We start from the raw sequence: 21,474 nt of genomic DNA, 5'->3' as shown, positions 1-21,474 counted from the left end.
CATAACATAAAATTGAAGGAAAATTGGTTCTCGGATATCTAACCTCAAAATCATTTCCTATAAAGAAGAAATAAGAACCATAAGAATGGCAGCTGCAAACATGTACAAGCAACCCATCAAGCCAAGGTTGATATCTTCCATATCTGAGACATTTAAAGCAAAAAGAATACAAAATTAAGGTGATGCCAAAGGGTTTGGCAAGCTTTTATTCTTGTCGGAAAAGAAAAGCAGAAGATTGGAAATTGATCAACCAACTTTCTCCGACCATAAAATGGGATTTCCAAACAACATAGGCAAGTATCAGATCGGCCGGACCATAGGGGAAGGCATGTTTGCTAAGGTAAAGCTGGCTGCGGACACCACCAATGGCCATTGTGTTGCAGTCAAGATCATCAATAAGAACATGGCCATTATATGTTATTTATGAATTCTCTTGGAGGGACCAATCTAGACTCAAAAGTATTTTGGCACCTTATTCGTCAGAAAATTTACTTTTGAATAGCAAGGGAAATCTGAAAGTGTCAGATTTTGGATTAAGCACACTGCATGAGGTATAGAAAATGCAAATTTACGCTTTTATTTTGTCACATTATTATTTATCCAAATACTTATGCTAAAATTAAAAAAAATTAAAAAAATTCTTTCATAAATTAATAGCCAGGAATAAGAAGGTACATAATCGATCATTTTTAAATGTTTTTTTTTAGTTTCTGTTTTAGAGCCTACTACAAGTATGCGTAAGTTTTTTTTTATTATTACTCATATTAAAATCACATCAAATTAAAAAAATATAAAATAAACAATTTTTGACACATATTTGATAACTAAAATTAGGAAACTAGCAGTGACATTTTTTTTTTTTTTAAGACTTACCAAAGAAACTCTTTTTTTTTTGTTAGTGCTTTTTTTTTTTTTTGCAGTTTAATTTTTTACATGTTTTTTAAAATATAATTTTTTGCACTTTACTCATTATTATTGTGTATCTATTATTCTATTACATTCTTCATTTTTTTTATATAATATGGGATTGAACCCATAATACCCCATCAAATCGCACCCCACCCAAACTCCCAATACCACCAGACGTCTTAGGCTTATTCTATTACATTCTCCGCCTTGTTTTTTTGGGGGAGGTGTTTTTTCCTTTTTTTCCCCTCACTTCTTTATTCCCTTCCTTTTTTTCTCTCTACAATACGTTTTTTTTCTTTCTCAATTGTGACCCCATAAATATTCGTTCTCACTAATTGTCTCATTGAAATAGTTTCTTCTTATACATGTCCAAACCAAAACTTTTTTTTTTTTTTATGAAAATAACCCTCTCAAATACTTTTTTTGCTATATATGCCTTTTTTTTTTTTTTGCTTTCTTCTTCTTTCCCTTCACTTCTTTCTCCCATGTCTTTTTTCCCTCTACAATACATTCTGTTTTTCCCCTTTCTCAAATGTGACCCTCGTAGATATTTTTTTTCACTCTAGTTGAATAATTTCTTCTCATATATGTCCTAATCAATTTTTTTTTTACGAAATGACCCTCCTAAATACTTGTTGACTATATATGCCAATATATAATATTTAATATCTTATTTTAAAATGTGTCTTTATAGAAACATTTTATTGTAATCTGTCTAGATAAATTTCTTCCATGTGAACTACTAAATAATTTTTTGATTAATTCACCCTATTAAGAAAATTTTTCCCTTCTAATATTACTCTATTAATATTTTTTCTACTGGATTTAATCGTTAATGATAAAAAACATAAACTATAAAATTTTCAAACAAAATAGGATCTCCATACAAGAAAAAAATGTTAAATACACTACTCCGTGCGTATTTACTACTAGTATTAGGAATAAAACACGGTGATACACTCTTCGAGTCAGTGCTAAACTCCAAAATAACATATAGTTCTTCTTCTTACATACCCCCCTCATTGCAAAGTAATTTTCCATTTATATGACCCTCTCCTAACGAGAAATATTCTCGAATCAACAAATTGAAAAAATAAAAGAAAAATGGAAATGGAGATAGCTGAAATCAGTTGGAGAGATCCGCTTTTCTCGCAACGGAATCACGCATCACGAAGTCGTTGTACTTGCCAGGCACCTTGCGAATTCTGACCTCACGCGAATTGCCCTCTTCAGCGTCCAGAGGCTTTGCTGCTGTCTTCCTCAAAACGACCCCCATCCAATGTCGTATTCGCTTGGGTCTCCTCTCCTTGGGCTTTAGGATCAGCCCACCTCTTCAGCTGCTCTTGGACCTGAGGCCCGTCGAATGTGAGACCAGCCCAGCTATCACATGGCATCGGTACAATACAATTTGGACACGAACAAATAGAATATGCATTATCTGATCTTCTTCATATTGAATCTCCACCTTTCGTTTGGCCTTTCCCAGTTCTCAATTCTCGTAAAAAACTTGGGAGCGAGGAAAAAGATGGAGAAAAAAAAAAAAAAATGAAGCTCAAACTTCAACTACTACGGCTAATAATTTCAACTTCTCCAATAATATTTCTAACCCTAAACCTTTCAACAATCTGCTTATCATCACCACCACCAGCAGCCGAAAACCCGATTCCGACCCGGTGGCCGGAGCAGTTCCACGCGCTTTTGTTCATGAACTTTACCCCCACCGGGGAGCTCCATTTAGCCGACCTTTGGTACGACTGGCCTAGAGGCCGCAACGTCAACATTCACCAGAATCAGCTCGCGAAGAAGCTCCTTTTCGCCGTCGAGTGGAACAACGGCACGTCGTTTTACTACACACTAGGCAACGGCGGCGATGGCGATGGCGGGACCTGCGACGTTACGCAATTCGAGGTCGGGATTCCCCGGCCGGATTTCCTGGCCGAGGGAGCCGAGTACCTTGGGACGCAAGTAACGGACGGGTTTCTCTGCCATGTGTGGGAGAAGGCGGATTTCATTTGGTACTATGAGGATGTTCTCACCCGTCGTCCCGTCCGTTTTGATTTTTCTGATGGCGGTATGATCATGTTTCAAATAAATTCTCGATAGAAAATAATATATATATATATATATCCAAGATTACACGAATTTCTTGGACAATATATATATATATATATAACAGATGGATAATATTTTATCTTACCACAAAATGCTCATTTTAATTTTTAATTATAGGTTTGGTACGAATTAGTTAAAAAAACGTTCAATACTTGTAGGTTCATTGTACTAATAAGTAAACAGAAAACAGAAAAAAAAAAAAAAAAAAACTTAATTGAATCTACTGCGTCAACTAGTTGTAGATTTCATTTTTCATTTTTGATTTTTTGGTTCATTATATGAAGTTTGAAAACGTTCACTAACTTGTGAGCATTGTCTACTACATAGAAACTCTCTCTGATCTATTCGTTCTATTTGCAGAAGTGAATTATGGATTTTGGTGAGTTGAATCAAGAACGTGATAAGATTTTTTTTATTTATTTTATATTAGCTGCTAGTTCTCTCTCTGTCGTTTTTGTTTTTGTTTTTTTACTTTAGAATTGGAGAACTTTGTGCTATTCTATTATATATATACGTAGTCTTGGACCGTTTTATTATATTGAACTAAAAGTACATTAATTTAACGCATGATTATTTTCACTATTGATCCATTAGATTATGCAACTTTTCTCAAAATTATCCTTCAAAATTTATTTTATCGGTCTAGCCACCTTTTATATTTTTTAATTAATATACGTTTTTGATATCTCTGTGATAAAAGGATTATTTTCCGATGTAAAGAGATAAAATGGGAGAAAAAAAAAACAAGTTTTTTATTTTTTTAAAATGTCTAAAATAAAAAAATAAATCGTACCAACCAATCCAGATTAGGTTGTCTCTTTTTCACACTTTTATGTCTGTTAAAACACTCATTTGCCATCTTTGTGCTATATTTTGTCTGAAAATATAGTTTATTAAATAACGAGTTAAAAGTGTAAGTTTAAGAAAATATTAGGATAACTAGATCTCTTAAAGTAAATGTAAGACCCATGCATTTTAAGGGGTATTTATCTTCTTTTGCTTTCCTTTTACCCACAAAATTCTTTTCCAAAATTTGAAAAAATTATTTGTAAATTAGATTGAAAAAGGGAAAAGAATAGTTTCAACAAATTTACTCTAAAATGCATGTTAAAATGTTCTAAATTGATACGAGTTTGTTAGCTCCATTAAATTTCTCCCATGATCATGTATACCTACTAGCATTAGCTATAGTATATACTTTCCGTGGTCCTAGTGGTAGAAAAATAGAGTAATTAACATATTAGGTATTCCTATAGTTAATTTTACTTATATACGTTGTACATATATATATATATATATATATATATATATACATGTTTTGTTTATTGTGATGAATTTTTCTACAAGCCTTATTGATCAGTTTGTCTGTGTGCATGCTATCAGTTAACTTGGCTCCTTAAATTTTTTTTCCCCCCCTAAGAAAAAAGCTTATCTCATATGTATTCATTGATTGATTCGGAAAATTTGCAGGAATAACTAATCACGTAATGACGTTTGAGGTTGGTGCAGTTTTGCCAGATTCAGTAACGCAAGCACCTGCCTATTGTTTCAAACAAGATAGCGACGCATGAAATGAAATTTATCAAATAATAGAGGCATATATATATGTATATATATACATATATATATATATATTGGATAAGTCGTGGGAACATGAACAATATGTACTTTTTTTTAATAAAAAAAGACAGTATCTTATTCAACAAAAAAAAAAAAGAAATTTACAATTCTAATTTTGTAGAGGTAGAAATACCAAGACCAATACAATGAAGGGATATTTATATTTTTGTACCTTATATTTTAAGTTTATTCAAAAAATATATCTTGTATTTTTTTTATCTCATCAAATATATGTCATCAGATTACATTTAATAAATAAATATATACCTTAGGTGAGTCAATACTTGATTCTAACTTATGAATTACCAAAAATAGCCTTGATAAAGAAGACTTTAAAAAAAAAATTCTTAACAAAAAGAAAAGCAAAATAAGCACAAAAAAAAAAAAAATGTAAAAGGGCAATTTTTAAAAATATTTCTTCAAATGAAACTCCTTTTTATTTCCACCCTTTAACATTAGCATATATAGTTCTACTTTTTATACTAGAATTAATCAAGGAGTATAATCTTTTAAAGGGGTGCTTTTAATAAATTAAGTATTTAAAGAGTTAAAATCTGTAATTTTTTCAAAAGGGAACCATATTTCTCAACCAAAACCCAAATTCTTTCCCACCGGATAATTGACTCCATATTGAATAATTAACAATAACATCAAAAATTTGTTCGAACAATAACATTCTCCATCAAAATCAGTTTTTTTTTTTTTTTTTTTTTTTTCCTTTCTTTGCATCTTCCTCATACAATAACCTCATATCGAAGGAGACCTTGGAGGAGCCAACGGCCGGGGAGAGAAGAAGTGTTTCCGAGAAAATGTGGTCCGAGCCACCGTCACACAGCCTCCAAATGGCACCATCAAGTCCTCCGGCAAAAACCTCCCCCACATGATGAGCCTTAATTCTACGGTCCATAGCTTTCACATCGTCTTGTACAGGCTTAGGTTCTATATTTGTAAAGGTATAGATTTTTATATTAAATGTAATTTGATGGTATATATTTAATGAGATAAAAATAAGACTGCATTGTAAATTTCTTTAATCAGAAACTAAAACCCGCATTGCCAGATTAAAACCCCAATCCCTGATTCTCATTCACGTTTCGCTTATTTTCCCGGGGAAAAAACAGATCATGGACGACAATACCTTAAATTACATGAGAGGAACCAAAAGAGACAACTTAGTGAGTGCGCGCGCGCGCGTGGAGAACATTGGTGGAGATCTGGGGCCAGAAGTTAAGAGTTGAGGTTGGAGAGCAAGGGACAGCTGTTGTTAAGCATGGCTAGGAGGCCTCCAGATACACAAATCTGCAGAGGTTAACGGTTGGGTGAGCGCAACGGAGCGGTGGCGCGCGGGGCGAGCAAGGACGATGACAGATCTGTGGTCGGCTGGGCGCAATGGGGATAGCTCTCGCCAGGGCTGGGTTCTTCGAGGTTGGGGCGCACCGGGGCTGAGAGTTCATCGAGAGAGAAGAGATAAGAGACAGAAAGATGGAGAGATACTTTTTAGAGTTTTCAACTTAGGCCTCATCCCATAGATTTGAGTTTAAAATTTAAGCTTTTTTTTTGTCTAAAAAACTCAAAAAAAGATAACTCGAGTTTTAATTTTATTCAAGTTCACGTTATTTTAAATTTTGATTTTATTCAACTTTACTCAACTTACAACTTTAACTCAGGTTATAACTCAAATTTAACTCAAAAATTACACTCAAGTTACATTCCAAAAGAACAACTCATTTTCTTAAATTTTTTTAAAAACAGTCGTATTTAATTTTTTTATTACAGTAAAAAACTCTTATATAAAGTCACATCTCAATTTAAATTAAAAATTCTAATCAACAAACTAAGTGGATCTTTAAAATATTTAATATATATTTTAAAAATTTTAATTTTTAAGGTATTAGTTGATACATATACTCACAACTCAAATCATATAATTATGATGTTTTTTATTTCATAAAAAATTTAAATAAAATAATTATCGCTCATAATTCTCTAACATAGAATTTAAGGGTTTGGACCCTTAAAACATTATATTTCAAAAATTTTAGTTTTTAAAGTATTGGTTCTAAAATCATATAATTATAATGTTTTTATTTCATAAAAAAATTAAATAAAAAAATTACTGCTAATAATTCTCTTACATAGAATTTAAATCATATTTTAAATACACTTTTCGGCCTCAATTAATTATTATAGAGGATAAAAATAACATTTCACGTCTTAAAAACCGATCAAAAAAAAAAAAAAAAAAAAAAAAAAAAAAAAAAGACAAAATTCTAAAAACTTATTTCAACGTAACGAGGTACCAAAATAATTTTTTTTATTTTAAAAAAAACACACACACGCGAATCGATTACCTGTGTTTTCCAAGGTCCAACTCGACTATTCCAAAATTCCTTTCTGAGACGACGAAGAAAGAGACTCGGAAACAACGCAACGAACGACACGGAAAAAAGTCTATCCATCTCCTTCATTCACAGTCCATTTTCTCAAATTTCTCAAATTTGACCCCCCAAATTCAAACATTCTTCTCTCGCAGGCCCTCTTCTTTTCCTTCAGGCAAGCAATCGCAATTCTCTCTCTCTCTCTCTCTCTCTCTCCTGTTTCTCTCTCTAACTGGCTTTGCGCAAATCGCTCTCACAAGTCCGTGCTGGCTTTTGCAGGGAGGAACAGGGTTCTGCGCTCGAGATCCGATCTCAAACCAATCCCAATTCGATCTATTTTTCCATTGATGCTTTGAAGAAATCACAACGCAATGGGTTTGTTGTTCAGTCGGATGTTCTCTTCCCTGTTCGGCAACAAAGAAGCTCGGATCCTTGTCCTTGGCCTCGACAATGCCGGAAAAACCACGATTCTCTGTAAGCTTTTTCCTTTTCTACGCTCTCCGTTTAGCTTAATTGGTTAATTTTTGGTGATTTTTATGTTTTTGTGTTGGATCTTGTGCAGATCGGCTCCAGATGGGGGAAGTAGTCTCCACGATTCCAAGTTCGTATTTTTTCCTTTTCTCCTTTATTTGGATCTTAATTACTGCGGAATTTCAATATTTCCTTTTCTTTTGTAACTGCTTGGTTGGCGAGAATCTGGAATAAAGGAAGAACTCAGTTTCTTGTATGTATATGTAGATGTATGTATATGTGCATTTTCCTAGAGTAACTTAATAGTGAGCTTAATTTTTTCTTGGATGCAGCAATTGGATTCAATGTTGAGACGGTGCAGTATAACAACATCAAATTTCAAGTCTGGGATCTGGGTATGCCAATATATTCCCCTCAAATGTAACTTGAAACGGCATTAAAATTAGGTTTATAGCAAATTTCATTTTACTTTTATTTGCTGCTTTTTGAAAAAGAAACCTTTTACTTGCATAAAAAGTAGTTAAATTGCTTCAATATTCGTTTTTCTGAGTCTCCACTCTTGTACTTTGTGAAGGTTTGGTTCTTAAAATGGAGTGTGGCTTATGTCTGGCTCATTATTTGGCGTTGTTATATATCAGAATTTGGTTGTACACTAATTCAGAGGATTACAATGAGGCAACGTTCTTTTGTGTACGTGTGTGTGTCTATATATCTATGCGCGCGCGTGTGTATATATATATATATATATATATGTATGTATGTATGTATGTATGTATATATATGTGTGTGTATATATATATGATGAATACTCTTGGTAACAGAAGACAACCCTTTAAGTTGATCTTATATTGCAATTATCCATAACTTTCAACCTGTTTCAAATTGGTTTCTAGGTCACTTGCTCGAGTAAGTGAAAAAAAAATTAGATGAAGATCTTTGGTTTGATAGCTAAATCATAAATTGTTTGACGATTAAGTGAAGTTCAATTACCTCACTTTTGTCATATGATCTATTCCAAATTCCTTTTAAAGTGAACTAAATTGTTACTAGTTCTGTCTTTTTTCATCATTCATCATTGCCTTAAATGGTCATGGTGGGTGCATTTGGATTAATCTTGAGACGCAATGGTTGAATGCAGTTTTGAAAGCAGAAGGGTTAATTTAGTTTGCAAATGGTTGGGGTTATTTATCTTAAAGGACTTCTTTTGATATTTGACTGGTTATGTTTGAATTTCACATTGCCATTTTTGTTTGAAACTTCTTTCCTTTAGTAATTTCAGTTTTTGCTATAAGAGGGTTTAATTCATTTGATTATTTTCTCTAATGCCTTTTGTGTTGTCTGTGGATACAGGTGGACAAACAAGTATTAGGTATGCTTCTCTATCATTTGAAGTTGTTTTTGCTTGCTCTATCTATTACTTAGGAAACCTTGTGATGGTCAATGACAATTTCAATTTTCAATAAAACTAATCATCGGTAGTCTGTAGATTGTTTGCTTTAACTGTCTTATACTTTCCCCATGTATATGAAAAACTTGTGGACTACGTCTCCCCTTGATGTCAACAACTCAACATGGGATGACACATAATAGTATGACTTGGATCATATCTTGCTCATATGGTTATAATTTAATTAATTTAATTGAATTCAAGTGCACTTTGTACATTTTATGACTTGTGACACAACCTCTGTTGTTGAAACTTTGATTGATTTCTTATTCTTTGTGTGAAACTGGTTTCTACGTCAATTTATGTTAAACCTTCATTGCGTCGGTTGCTAGTAGTTTTATTAGTTAGGGGTTATCTTCTGGCGGTCAAGTAGCTGGACCAGACGACATTGGGCCAGCCTGAAGTCTAGGTTTTAGATTCTGTAATAGCATTGCTGTCTCTTGTTTGACAAGAAGCAGAATATTCATTTATTACACAACTACAGTTTAAATGCTATTCATTTGCTTGTTTGTTTGTTTTTGTTTTTGTTTTTTTGTTTCGTTTTAAAAGGAAAATGTATGTGTCTTTTTCTTTTTCTTTTTCTTTTTTCTTTTTTTTTATAACTTGTAGGTGAAGGGGATTGAAACACCACACCTTGTCGTGGAATCAGTAGTGGAATTACCACTAGGTTATGCCTGCAAAAAGAAACAAAAAGTTTGGGCGCGTTTGGAACTCGTTCCAAAATGATTTTGTTTTTTATATGAAAATGAAAATGTTTTCAATCTCAGACATAAATCATTTTTAAAAATGCTTTTGGTAGTTTTATCTAGAAATTGCTTTTAGTATAAAAAAAACCTATTAATATATCTCTCTCTGTGCTCGAGAGAGGAGAAAACGAAAACAAAAAATAAAAAACGACTAAAAATCGTTTTTCATTTCTCTCTCATTTTACACTAAACCAAAAAATCGTTTTCATTTCCGTTTTTTGTCTTTATTGCGCAAAACGCCGTTTTAGAAACGTTTTCATTTTTCTTTCTCGAAAAACGTAAAAAACAAAAATGGAATCAATTCCAAACACGGCCTTTGTTTCCCGGTGAGGCTGTTGCAGAACTTTGTAACTGAAGGATTCATGTATTACTGTTAAATGGTAAACATTGAAATCTGTGGTAGTCAAATTTAATTAAGAAGTAACTATATTTATTGATTCATTGAACATCACAATTAAAAACGATGATAAAATCAAATGGAAGCATAACCCTTGAACCATGAGTGAAAACACCATCCAAGGAGGTTTTCTTCATGTACGACATCTGAATTTTGTGTCTTCAAAAATTGTTTATCCTATCTTGACATATAACAACCCTTATTAAGATGACGGTGGATACTCATTGGGCCAAATCTTCAATTTGGTTGTTGTATGCATCATTTAAGGATTAACACAAATAAGAGTTGTATGTGTTACTCTGTTGGAGTCAAACTGTCTGCTTGAATATATGCATACCTTGTGTCAATATTTACAGAATTCTCTCAAGTGTACCAACTCAAAAGTCTGCATGGATTGTGCTTACATTACTGTCTTTTTTGGTATTGAATCTTCTGATGATTCATACATCTTTCTTTGGATTATTGAGTTCAACACACATCTTATAGCTTTGGCTATATCAGTTATGCGCTGCTTCTCTGAATGATTATAAAGGGCTAATTTATACAGGCCATATTGGAGATGCTACTTTCCAAACACTCAAGCCATAATCTATGTCGTTGATTCCAGTGACACTGATAGACTGGTAATAGCTAGAGAGGAGTTTCACGCGATTTTGGAGGTAAGCTTACATTTGGCTTGGGTTTATGTTTATACAAGGTAGTTTATTGGAAAATTTGAGGTTCTATTGTGAGCACTTATTTTTTAAGTAGTATTTGTCATTCATAGGTTGTTTATATCAACAATGTTCAGAGAGCATTATGTAACACTGTTTTAGGTGATAAGTATATATTTTTGGATGCTTCTGGGGTTTTGATAGTTGCGGGTTTCTGCAAATTTACAAATTGGATCCTTTTCTGTGGAATGCATGTTGTTCCTTCGAGTTTAGTTTTTTATTTTATTCATTTGTCGCGGGTTATTAATGCCTTTTTTTTTGGGTTCTTATTTGCCATCTTACATCTTTGAATCTATGGCAGGAGGAAGAGTTGAGAGGTGCTGTTGTTCTCATTTTTGCGAACAAGCAGGTTACTGCCATTACCCTATATATACTTTAAGAATTGATTTGTGATTGTAGCCATAAACGTAAGTGAGAGAATATTTAGGAGCACTTGCATTTCAAAGAGTTAAGTGATATTCATGAAGTGGTTCTGTAATCGATGTCCCTTTGTCTAGGTATCATTTATAGTACTTATTGTTAAGAAAAATGTTTCAATGAAGTTTGTGTTTCCTTGATTTTACAGGATCTTCCTGGTGCGCTTGATGATGCTGCAATCACCGAGTCTTTGGAGTTGCACAAGATTAAGAACCGCCAATGGGCTATTTTTAAAACTTCTGCCATCAAAGGAGAAGGTCTTTTTGAGGGCTTGGACTGGTAAGCTTTGGTAACAATAATTGGTGGCATGTTCCTTGGTAACACTAGCTTGAGTGATATGCTTTCAATTAGTGGCATGTTCTGGGTAGAGAAAACTCCCTTACTAGTTATTTTTGGAACGTAAGCTGAGAGAAATTTCTCTTTCTCAATTGGACTCTTCCTATCCTATAAACCATCTGATTTAAGAATCTCACATCTATAACAAAAGCCATTTATGCATGCTAAAGTTGAGAGAAGTCAAGGATCTTTTTAGGTGTCTAATACTTTGGACGTGAATAACTATAAATTATGTGCACGACAGACTCATATTGGTTCGAACACCAGAGGTCCAGAACTCTCTTATGGGGAGTGAGATACCAAAACTGAGGTTTTCTTGTTTGTTGACATACTTGAAATGTTCTCTATCGGCTGCAGAATATTTTTGTCTTTGGTCCTTTGGATAAGGATATATTTTCCATTCTAATGGTTCAATTGAAGAATTGCTAGTATTGATTAGTCTTAGGCACCTATAGTTTGAGAAAACGATATTTTGCATTCTAATTGTTCAATTGAATTGCTAGTGTTGATTAGTCTTAGGCACCTATAGTTTGAGAAGACTGTAAGCAGTGCTGAAAAGTAGCTGACAAGGGTACACAAGTATATAGTAAAAAAAAAAAAAATTGCAGTAAAATGATAATTGATAGTGGCAATATTTTACCGCTAATATCAATTATCATTGACAAGCAGTGGTCAATTATCATTGATAATTGATAAGCAGAGCTCTTATCAATTATCATTTTACCGCAATATTTTTTGGGTCTAGTGGCACTGGGGGTTTGGGTGGAGGTTGCAGGTTCAATCCCGTAATGTATAAAAAAAAAATGATAACTGATAGGAGCTGATTTGTAACGTTTTGGTCGTTCTTCTTTGTTTTGTTTTGTTTTGTTTTTGGTTTCTTTTTCCCCTGTAATTTCTCTTTTTGATGGATTACTCGTCCATCTAAAACTTGCTTATGTACTTTTCTTTGTTTCATTGAACCAAAAAATGATAATTGATAGGATCCTCCAAGGGGTAGCTTAAGTGGTTCAGGACCTCGCCTTATAAGTGGGAGGTCTTGGGTTCATTCCCCGTTGGGTACCTCCCTCAGTTTGTCCCGGTGTGTTCGGATAGGAGCGTGTATTAGTCAAGTGCTCGGATACCCTAGGTTATTAAAAAAAAAAAAAAAAAAAAAAAAGAAAAAATATAATTGATAGGGTGTCAGAGATGTAATTTGTAAGACATCGTAAAATTGCATGTGTCCATTGTCTTTTAAACCTTTTGCTTGTCAATATGAGAATTGTGATGTACCAAAGGTGACATTATTGCGCAAGGTTTGCAGTTCAAAATGAAATAACACAAATGCTGCTTTCCCTGTATCTTCTGTTTTTTATTCTGTTGCAACTTATTTACATCTTGTTACTTTTTCTAAAAAGTAAAATCTAATGTACATAGTAACTTTTTAATGAAGGTTGAGTAACACATTGAAATCTGGAGGTGGCTAACTCTTTGGCTTGGAGATGAATTAAAAGATTGCTGCCGTGTGGCCATGCTGTAAACTTACGCTGACGGTGTTTACTTTGGCACTACTTTCCGGTAGAAAATTCTTGTCATGAGTGTGGTTATGTCCGATTGACCTCCGCGTTTTCATGTTCTCCCATTTCGAATTTGGCGACTGATATACATGTAAAATTTTCATCATAGATACGAAAATTCGACTCTTTCCTTGGTAAAAATAGGTGGAAAAAAGAATCATCTATGTTAGTTTTCCTTTTGTTTGTATTAGGTTCAATGGGATATACTTCAGTGGTCTAATCTCTAACCTTGGAGTTGGAAGGTGGTCTAAGACCTTATTCATTTTACCGATTCGAGTTTTGTTACAGTAAAAAGTTCTCAGAAATAGTCACATTTAATTTTTTTGCTACAATAAAAAGCTCTAACATAAAATTACATCTCAACTCGAATTAGTAAATTAAATAAGTTTTTATGTTTTGTTTTTGCTTATTTAATTTTAAATTTACCACATTTTTGATAATCTTACACGGAAATTTTACCTGCTGACATGGTGTTAATTAGCTTTATCAATTAGTAGCTGCAAAAGCTTTGCTTTTTTTTTTTTTTTTTTTGTGTGTGTCCTTTATGCGCAATATGATCCTAATTTAACCCCAGGTTACTCAAATTCGTATACTTGATTGAAATAATCAGTATGATTTTGTTAAGATTAGTACAGTAAGCAATTAAACCGTAGACTTAAGGCAGAAAATGATCGATTAATTCGGAGAAATTATATTCACTGAAATTGAGAATTGAACAGATAAGGGCAGTCCAAGAGCCACAGCTCGTGAAGTCTCTCCTAATTCACAAAATGATTGATGATCTACAACACCCTCCATCGTCACGTGTTATTCCAATTTCTCCAACTCTAACCGACCAACTTGTCATTCTCTCTCACCCTTCACGTCGGTCCTCTAGAACCTTCCCAGCCAAAAAACCAATCCCCGAAGATGATTCTGCCAACTCAGCATCAGTAGAAGATTCCATGTCCTGCAATGTAGGATTAGTACCCTGCTCGCCCAAGCGTGCTTCCGTAAGGGATTTCTTGCGGCTTGCGTGAGTAAAGTGCAAGAGCGGCTTATCATATTTTAAAGGATTCTAGTGACTCTTGAATTTTAAAGTTATTTTTAATTGGTTATATGAACTTTAAAAATTCTCATTTTGTTATCTTTCTAAATTTTGAATTGTCTATACTTAACCGCTTATGTTGTAATTTATGTTAAAAACATATAAAAATAAGAGAATAACACAGTCATGTAAGTAAAGTGTAGGGGCGGCTTATCATATTTTTAAAGATTATTATCATTGGTGGCTCCTGAACTTTATGGCAATTCCTAATTTGTCTTGTGAACTTTTAAAACTCTCATTTTGCCCCATAAATTTTAAATTGTTCCTATTTAATCTTTTATGTTGCAATTTATGTTAAAAACATATAGAAAAAAAAAGAATAATAGTCACGTGGCCTTTCTGTTTAAATTTATGTTAATAATAAACAAATAAAAACTACATGACCACGTTTAACCATTTATTTTTCCGTCTGATTTTAACAAAAGTTCTTGAATTGTCAGCAGAGATGAATTCTAAAATCAAGGGGTTTGAACCATTGTTAACGGTTTGAATTATCCTTAAATTGTCATCTCCTAAACATCAATATAAATCCTGAACTACGGTTTCTATCCTAAACAACGGTTCGGATTGTTGAAACAAATAGGGGCTTGATGATAATTTGGATCTACCATTACTAGACGCACAGATTAGGAATCGACGGTTGCCGCATGATAACTTATGGTGGATCAGTAAACTACAAGAATTAGACCCGATGTCAGGACAATAAACAATATGTCGTTACAAATATCTCATCTAAAATGTGTAAAGTATATACATTTCTTAATAAGGTAAAGAAGGTATAGTTTAAATTGCAGTCAATCAATCTGAATTGGAGAGTGGACATATTGCTGTCAATGTCTCCTGTTCAAATTTTCTGTCTTGTTGTCTATTACCCAATACTATTTTTCCACATCCTTTAAATTATTTAAGAATTTGATTACAAAATAAATATTAAAGGAAACGTCTCTAGTCCGACAGCCTACTTACAGTTTAGGCATATAATATTTTTTGTTCAATATTATAACATCATTTTTACGTTTGTGTTACACTCAACAAAATGTATTTACCGTAATGTTATGTTACACTTGTTTTAGCGTTACTATGGAGTGTAAATTGGCCGAGTAGGATTTGGTGTAGCTGAAATTTGGGCCGAGTTTCAAAAATTAGGCTGGGAATTTGCCAGGCCACAATAGGCGTAGGGCCCAAAAACCCGTACACCATCGGGTTACCTCGGGTAGGGTCAGCTCAGCAAGATAATGTGGTTGGGCCAATATTAGGGCATGTTGGGCCCTCTATTAAGCCTGGCCCATTCTCAGTTTTGAAAATTCGTTTTGTTACCTTTTACGTTAAAGTTGGAAAAAAAAAAAACAGATTACCAAGCTGGCTTAGCAAGGTTTCCTTTGAGAGAGAGTGAGAAACATTAAGGTTGGGCATTGTTTTACCTGCTTTTTCAACAAGTTAAGCCGGGTTGGGGTACCTCGGGTTCATAGAACCGCACCCCGCACCCCTACCCACACAGTGCGGGTTGGGCATAATTAAAACTGAAAATTAAATAAAAAATTGAAAACCCGGGCTACCTCGAGTAGGGTCAGCTCGGGTCAATCGGGTTCGTCAGGTTTGTGGTGATTTCTTACAGCCCTAGTTACTATGTTATATTAAAATGTTACAAGTATTGAAATTTTAACTTTAAAATAAAAAAATGTTACAAGTATTGATGGCTGCTGGACATAAGACTTTGTCAAAACTAAATAACAAAACTATAAGTAATTTAACGAGTTTCCAAAATGGTATTGGGGATAGCTAATACGACAGTAAATGAGATTTCATATATTTCGTTAGACTAACTTTATTTTTTCACTAGGTATCCCTCTCTACCAAACAGCATGATATCTCATTTTCCTAGTCGTACGCTCTATGTCTATTGTAAGTTCCACTGTTAAGTTGTAGAGTTTAATTAATTGTCAAGATGATTTATTGTCCGAACGATTTATTAAGGGTAATTTACAGCCCGTTTGGTAAAAGGATTCGTTCCCTTATTCGAATCATGATTCGTGGTTCGTTACAGTATTTTCTCTCACAAAAAATACACGTAAATAAAAAATGGTTCTAATCATATGGTTCTAATCCATGAACTAAACGGGAATTAAGAGATTCCATACTTGTAAAAGGCGGTTGTCTTAATTTTTATTATATAAGGGGCAACCAGTTTTGAGTTATTATTAAAGATGTTAGAGAAAACACAGAGAGTAGTTGGGTGTGTGATTTCTCTTTTAAACTTCTTCATAGTGAAAAGATAGTAGCACTTAAAAAATGATGCAGTCTCACATTGAGATGAACCTCTATAAATTTTGCGTGTTAGTATTTACTTGTTTTCTCTTATTGTGATTTTATTGCTTTCCGTTACATAGAATTATGATGGTTGATTCTGAACGTGATCAATCAAAGGTATACAAATACGATATCATACGTCCCAGACACAAATTAAAATTTTTCACTCTTTTATCTTCCTCAGTTCAGCATACTATTTCAAAAAATTAAAAAAATTAAAAAAATTAAAAAAATAACAAACATAGCCCTAAAGGTAACAGAATGAAGAAGCAACACAAGCACAGGAGATATATAAGGCAAAACAATGCTATCACGACATGCATTGATAATTGGTTCCATAATATTTATGTTACATATATTCGCAATGATTCACATGCCCTTGCCAAGTCATATTTCCCAACAAGAGTACGCTAGGCTCTATCTTTTACCAAACGCCCATTCATTTTTCTTTTCCAAGTCATGAAACGAAAAAACCCATATGATGTGCTTTCCTGTCCTCTACTTAAATAAGCTTCCACCATTATTATCGTTTGAGCTTGTGCGCATGTGATCGTCTACCCTCTAAGAAATTTAGATTTCTTTTGTTTTGTTTTGTTTGTCTTTCTTCAGTCCATTGTAAATTGTAATGCTTATTTCACCTCTATGCCAAGACCATGTGAGTATAAATGAGAGCTCTAAGTTTGGACTGAACCAAAAGAGCAGGCCTGAGACCCATTATTATTGAGCCCTACCGCATCTGTTTAAGTGTTCGGGCCGAACTGAGCCGGAAAATTGTAATATATAGGCTATTTTATAAAGTCATTTATGGTAATTAGCATATTTACTAACAATGAAAATAAGTAACATGATTTAAAATTTAAATACATGATATTTAATTTTACCCTTATATAACTTTATGTGGCAAATGCTACAATTACCAAGGAAATCCTTCATTTACTAAACATTAACTTTTTAAAAATTATACTTTCATCCCTTAATTTTTTAAAAAAAAATTATATTTGGACCTTTTAAGTTTTTAAAATTATATTTTGATCCTTTAAGTTTTTTAAAATTATTTTTGAACCCTCAATTTTAAAAAAAATTACATATACATCCCTGGTAAATGCATCATTTACCAGCAAGGATTTTCAATTTTACGCTTATTTTTATATGGTAAATGTTCTATTTATCTGGTAAATCTTTTATCTACCGGACAAACCCAATTTCTGTATTTTAGTAAATAATATATTTACTACTTAAATCATCAATTTATCATAAATTCACTTACTATTTACAACATTACATCATGTAAACTGACAATTTACCATGTAAATTTTCAATTTACCAAGAAAGTAACTTGTTCATGGTATCAAAATCTTTGTTTTGACTAATAAATTTTTCACTTACCAAGTAAATCCTTCATTTACTAAATTGAATAGATTTTATATGTTGGTAAATGAATCATTCACCCCAACATTTTACGGTTACACAAAACAGAAGAACACAAACGCAGTTCTCAAAAAAAGTAAATCATGGACGTCATTCTCTCTCTCTCTTTGGCCTTTCCCTTCTCTATCTACTTTCTCTCTCATCCGTCGCCACTGCGCCTTCTCCCGCAACCAACGGTTTGACATATCTGATGCACTCAACTACGTGTCGAGAATCGCATGGAACCAAACGACTTGCTGTAACTACCAACGGTGGAGATCTACAGCCGCGACAGAGGCAGACTCGACGCCGCCAATGTGGTCTTCCGATGCAACGTCTTGGCTGTGGCTGGGCTACAGAGGATGATATCTTAGATCGCAAAACTGATCTCCATGCGAGGAGAGAAAGGCCGAGAGAGGGAGGAGAGAGAAAGTGAGGGTGAGCGAGAGTGTGGAGAGAGAAAGAGAGAGGGCGGGTGAGAGAGATAAAGTAGAGAGAGCAGCGACACGGGGGGAGAGAGAGTAGCGAGGGGAGAGCGAGCATTGAGGAGAGAGAGAGAGCAGCAAAGGAGGAGAGAGAAAGAGAGTAGCCGTGAGGCTAGAGCGGAGAGAGAGCATTGGTGAGGGGAAGAGAGAGAGAGAGAGAGAGAGAGAGAGATATTAGGGAGAGGGTGAATATGAGAAAATTAGGGTTTCTAACATTATAAGTGAGGGTATTTTTAGTATTTTAACAATATGGTAAATTACATTTATCAGAATTATGCTATTTATTAATTTTTTAAAACCTTATGCTATTATTTTTTTTTTCTTACATTTCTGAATATGCTATTTCCCTACTTGTTCTGCTGAGCCTATACTTTAGGGCCAAAAGTATTTTTGGGATGTACCTAGCTTACTCTAGACCCGTGGGGCTTTAGAGACGAATTGGGCTGACCCTCATTTCATTGAGATAAGGTTTGCTAAAAGTATACTAGTTTCAGCATTTTTATTATTGGCAAACCTTTTCTTTAGATCCTCAAGGAAACCCATAGCCATAGTAACCTTATCGGACATAGTGCTCCGAAAAGCTTTTGGAATAGCACGCTTCATAACTATCAGACTTATACAGTTCGGTCGTTCCCACTTTTCCATCTCTCTCTTATCATCAGAGGTACTCTTATCAGTGAGTGCAGCATGTTGATCGACTCGTAAAATAAGGTCTAGGTCCATGACTCTGAGAACAATCAAGACGTTCTCTTGCTATGCCTTGAAATTGGTGCCATTAAGCATAGGAGTAAAATTTATGCTAGTAGAGATATTTGTAGCAGAACTAGAAACTAAACAGAGAACAAAACAAAACAAAACTCATATAAATACAATATTATGCAAATAATAAATTCAAATAATGGTAGGGCCCATCATAAGATATCGAGCACAACATCAATATTTAGTCTTTAACAAAAATATTAACTTGTAAGTGGTACTCTTGGTGTAGTAATCAAACACTGATAATAAGAACATGTCGACTAATAAATCTTCCTTTAGGCCGATTTATTGTTCATATGTAAAATCGAATAATCATCACATGCTTATCACCACAGGTGCGTGTGTAATTCGCCCAAATATTGGCATTCCTTTGGGCCGGCTAATATCCGCATGAATTACACACACACAGCCGTTTAATATTCTAAATTAAATTAATTTTCACAAGAGAGGTTGCTTTGGCAACATGTTGCTTCCATTAATTCAATTTAAAATATTATACACTTTAAAATTTGTACCAAAATTTGAATATAAATTGCACCGAAATTGACCAAAAAATAATTAAAAAATTCGGTCCTCAGACGTCAGAATCTCTTCTTACGAAGCAAGGACATGTTGATCTGTCTTTATCTACCAGATAGCCTCATCTTTCCCCCCTCCCTGGATCCATCATCTTCGAGGAGGAGAAAAGAGAAGTCAAATATTTTATGGAAGACTAGGGATTGCTAATCCGCCTACGCGGGAAGCCTTCTACCTCTCAGGCTAAACAGGAAAGACAGCCTTTGCCTTCTAATACATGTCACATTGGATTTGCTAGTATTCCTACAGGGCTTAGTATTCCGAAGAGTGGTCAAAAATAAAAGTCAAAGGTCAAAACAAGAGAGGTTGCTTATGTTGCTCAATTAATTTAATTTACAATATTATACACCTTAAAAATTGTACAAAATTTGAATATAAATAGCACGAAATTGACCAAAAAAAAATTAAAAAATTCTGTCAAAGTCAGCACATGGTCAACAACAAAAGTCAAAGGTCAAATTTTTTTCTTCTTTGGTGGCCTTTGCCGCCGCTCTCCTTAAACCAAAAATAATAATAAAAAAAAATGAATACATTCATTAAAAATTCATCTAAAATTTATTCTCAACGATTCAACATGAATAGTCTATGATACCACTTGTTAGATAAATTATTTTATGGTGAAAATCATCACTAAATACTAGATCATTCATGTTGTATCACTAAGAATTTATGATCTAAAGTGCAAGCATTCCTGAATCAAACGTAATCTTTTGGAGTTTCTTTTGGATTCTCTATATTCTCTCAGGATGTTAGAAATAGAATGAAACGTATATGTGATTTGGGGACCATAACCGTATATAAGTTAACTGTATATTAACTTTTATTATTTCTAATTTGGTCCATCATAAAATTTAAAATAATGATTTGGTCTCAACACATAAAAGACTCACACTTAATTAGATGCATTAAAGTTTAAAATACTTAAAATGTTATCAAATCACTTTAAATAGACTCAACCTAATATGATAGCCTTTAATACACAACAATAAACATATAAGGTCAATTAAAAACCCAACAAGATATAGATGTTAAGAATTTGACCATGGCATAGCATCGTTCAATCGCAAATAATTCGCCGGCGGCTCGTGAAAACCGACAATAATGCGCTTGTGCCTGCGCATGAGCGGATGAACATCGTCCTCATCGTCGCACGTTACGCAGACAGCTGTGACGGCATCATCTTCATTGAACAAGGCTGCGGCTGCATTGTCTCGCTCACAGTCGACGCACGTCCACCCGCGTTGCCGGAGCCGGCTCTTAAGGGAAGCGGCATTTCTTGCGTTGTAAAGTTCGGCAATGCAGCTCGCGCAGAGGAATGCGAAGTCTGCTCGGCAGAATAAGACCGCCTCCTCCGATCGACACAACTCGCATGGCTTGGACTTTCCCTTGCTGAACTCTTGACGGCCTTTAGTTCCCATTCCTCTTATTAATTTTTGTTGCTTCCTTTTTTCTTACTTCTGAATGAAATAAGCGTGGCCATATGGCATTAATATATATAAGTTCTAAGTGGAAAACTTGTTCAATAACTTTTGAGAAAGAGAGAAACGATGGAAAAAAAGGGAAGAAATTAGAAAGAAAGAAACATAGCACGTTTGATAATTTGCTATGATCGGTTGTAAATATTGCGAGGAAAAAAATATAATTTTGAGGATAAAGAACGGAACAGATAATAAGGCATTCCACATTATAAAGGGGGTTTCACTATTTTCTAGGTCATGATTCATAAGACAGTTAATAAGGATTAAAGGGTAAAC

At 34.0% G+C, this 21,474-nt stretch overlaps 3 protein-coding genes across 4 annotated transcripts; 2 read left to right on the top strand and 1 right to left on the bottom strand.

Moving 5' to 3' along the window:
- The first annotated feature begins 2,355 nt into the window (after nt 1–2,355).
- On the top strand, nt 2,356–4,746 carry LOC21405668 (uncharacterized protein At4g14100). Of its 2 annotated transcripts, XM_024169865.1 has the most exons (3): nt 2,356–2,980; nt 3,382–3,400; nt 4,492–4,574. In XM_024169865.1, exons 1-3 carry the CDS (start codon nt 2,455–2,457, stop codon nt 4,499–4,501), a joined length of 555 nt encoding a protein of 184 aa, XP_024025633.1. In that variant the 5' UTR covers nt 2,356–2,454; the 3' UTR covers nt 4,502–4,574. The 2 variants fall into 2 exon arrangements, with proteins under 2 accessions (XP_024025633.1, XP_024025632.1); XM_024169864.1 differs by lacking the exon at nt 3,382–3,400 and having other exon boundaries at nt 4,492–4,746.
- Nucleotides 4,747–7,300: 2,554 nt separating this feature from the next.
- On the top strand, nt 7,301–13,366 carry LOC21405667 (ADP-ribosylation factor 1). The gene is made up of 8 exons (XM_010104688.2): nt 7,301–7,493; nt 7,582–7,620; nt 7,823–7,885; nt 8,841–8,859; nt 10,628–10,739; nt 11,095–11,142; nt 11,359–11,489; nt 12,976–13,366. Exons 1-8 carry the CDS (start codon nt 7,391–7,393, stop codon nt 13,007–13,009), a joined length of 549 nt encoding a protein of 182 aa, XP_010102990.2. The 5' UTR covers nt 7,301–7,390; the 3' UTR covers nt 13,010–13,366.
- Nucleotides 13,367–13,952: 586 nt separating this feature from the next.
- Nucleotides 13,953–19,108, bottom strand: LOC112092803. The gene is made up of 2 exons (XM_024169862.1): nt 18,900–19,108; nt 13,953–14,109 (listed from the first exon to the last, which is right to left on the bottom strand). The coding sequence occupies exons 1-2, from the start codon at nt 19,106–19,108 to the stop codon at nt 13,953–13,955; spliced, it is 366 nt and encodes a 121-aa protein (XP_024025630.1).
- Nucleotides 19,109–21,474: the final 2,366 nt, after the last annotated feature.

Source organism: Morus notabilis, unplaced genomic scaffold (assembly GCF_000414095.1).
Source record: "Morus notabilis unplaced genomic scaffold, ASM41409v2 Scaffold317, whole genome shotgun sequence".
NCBI lineage: Eukaryota > Viridiplantae > Streptophyta > Magnoliopsida > Rosales > Moraceae > Morus > Morus notabilis.
This window is presented reverse-complemented; position numbering and strand designations above follow the sequence as displayed.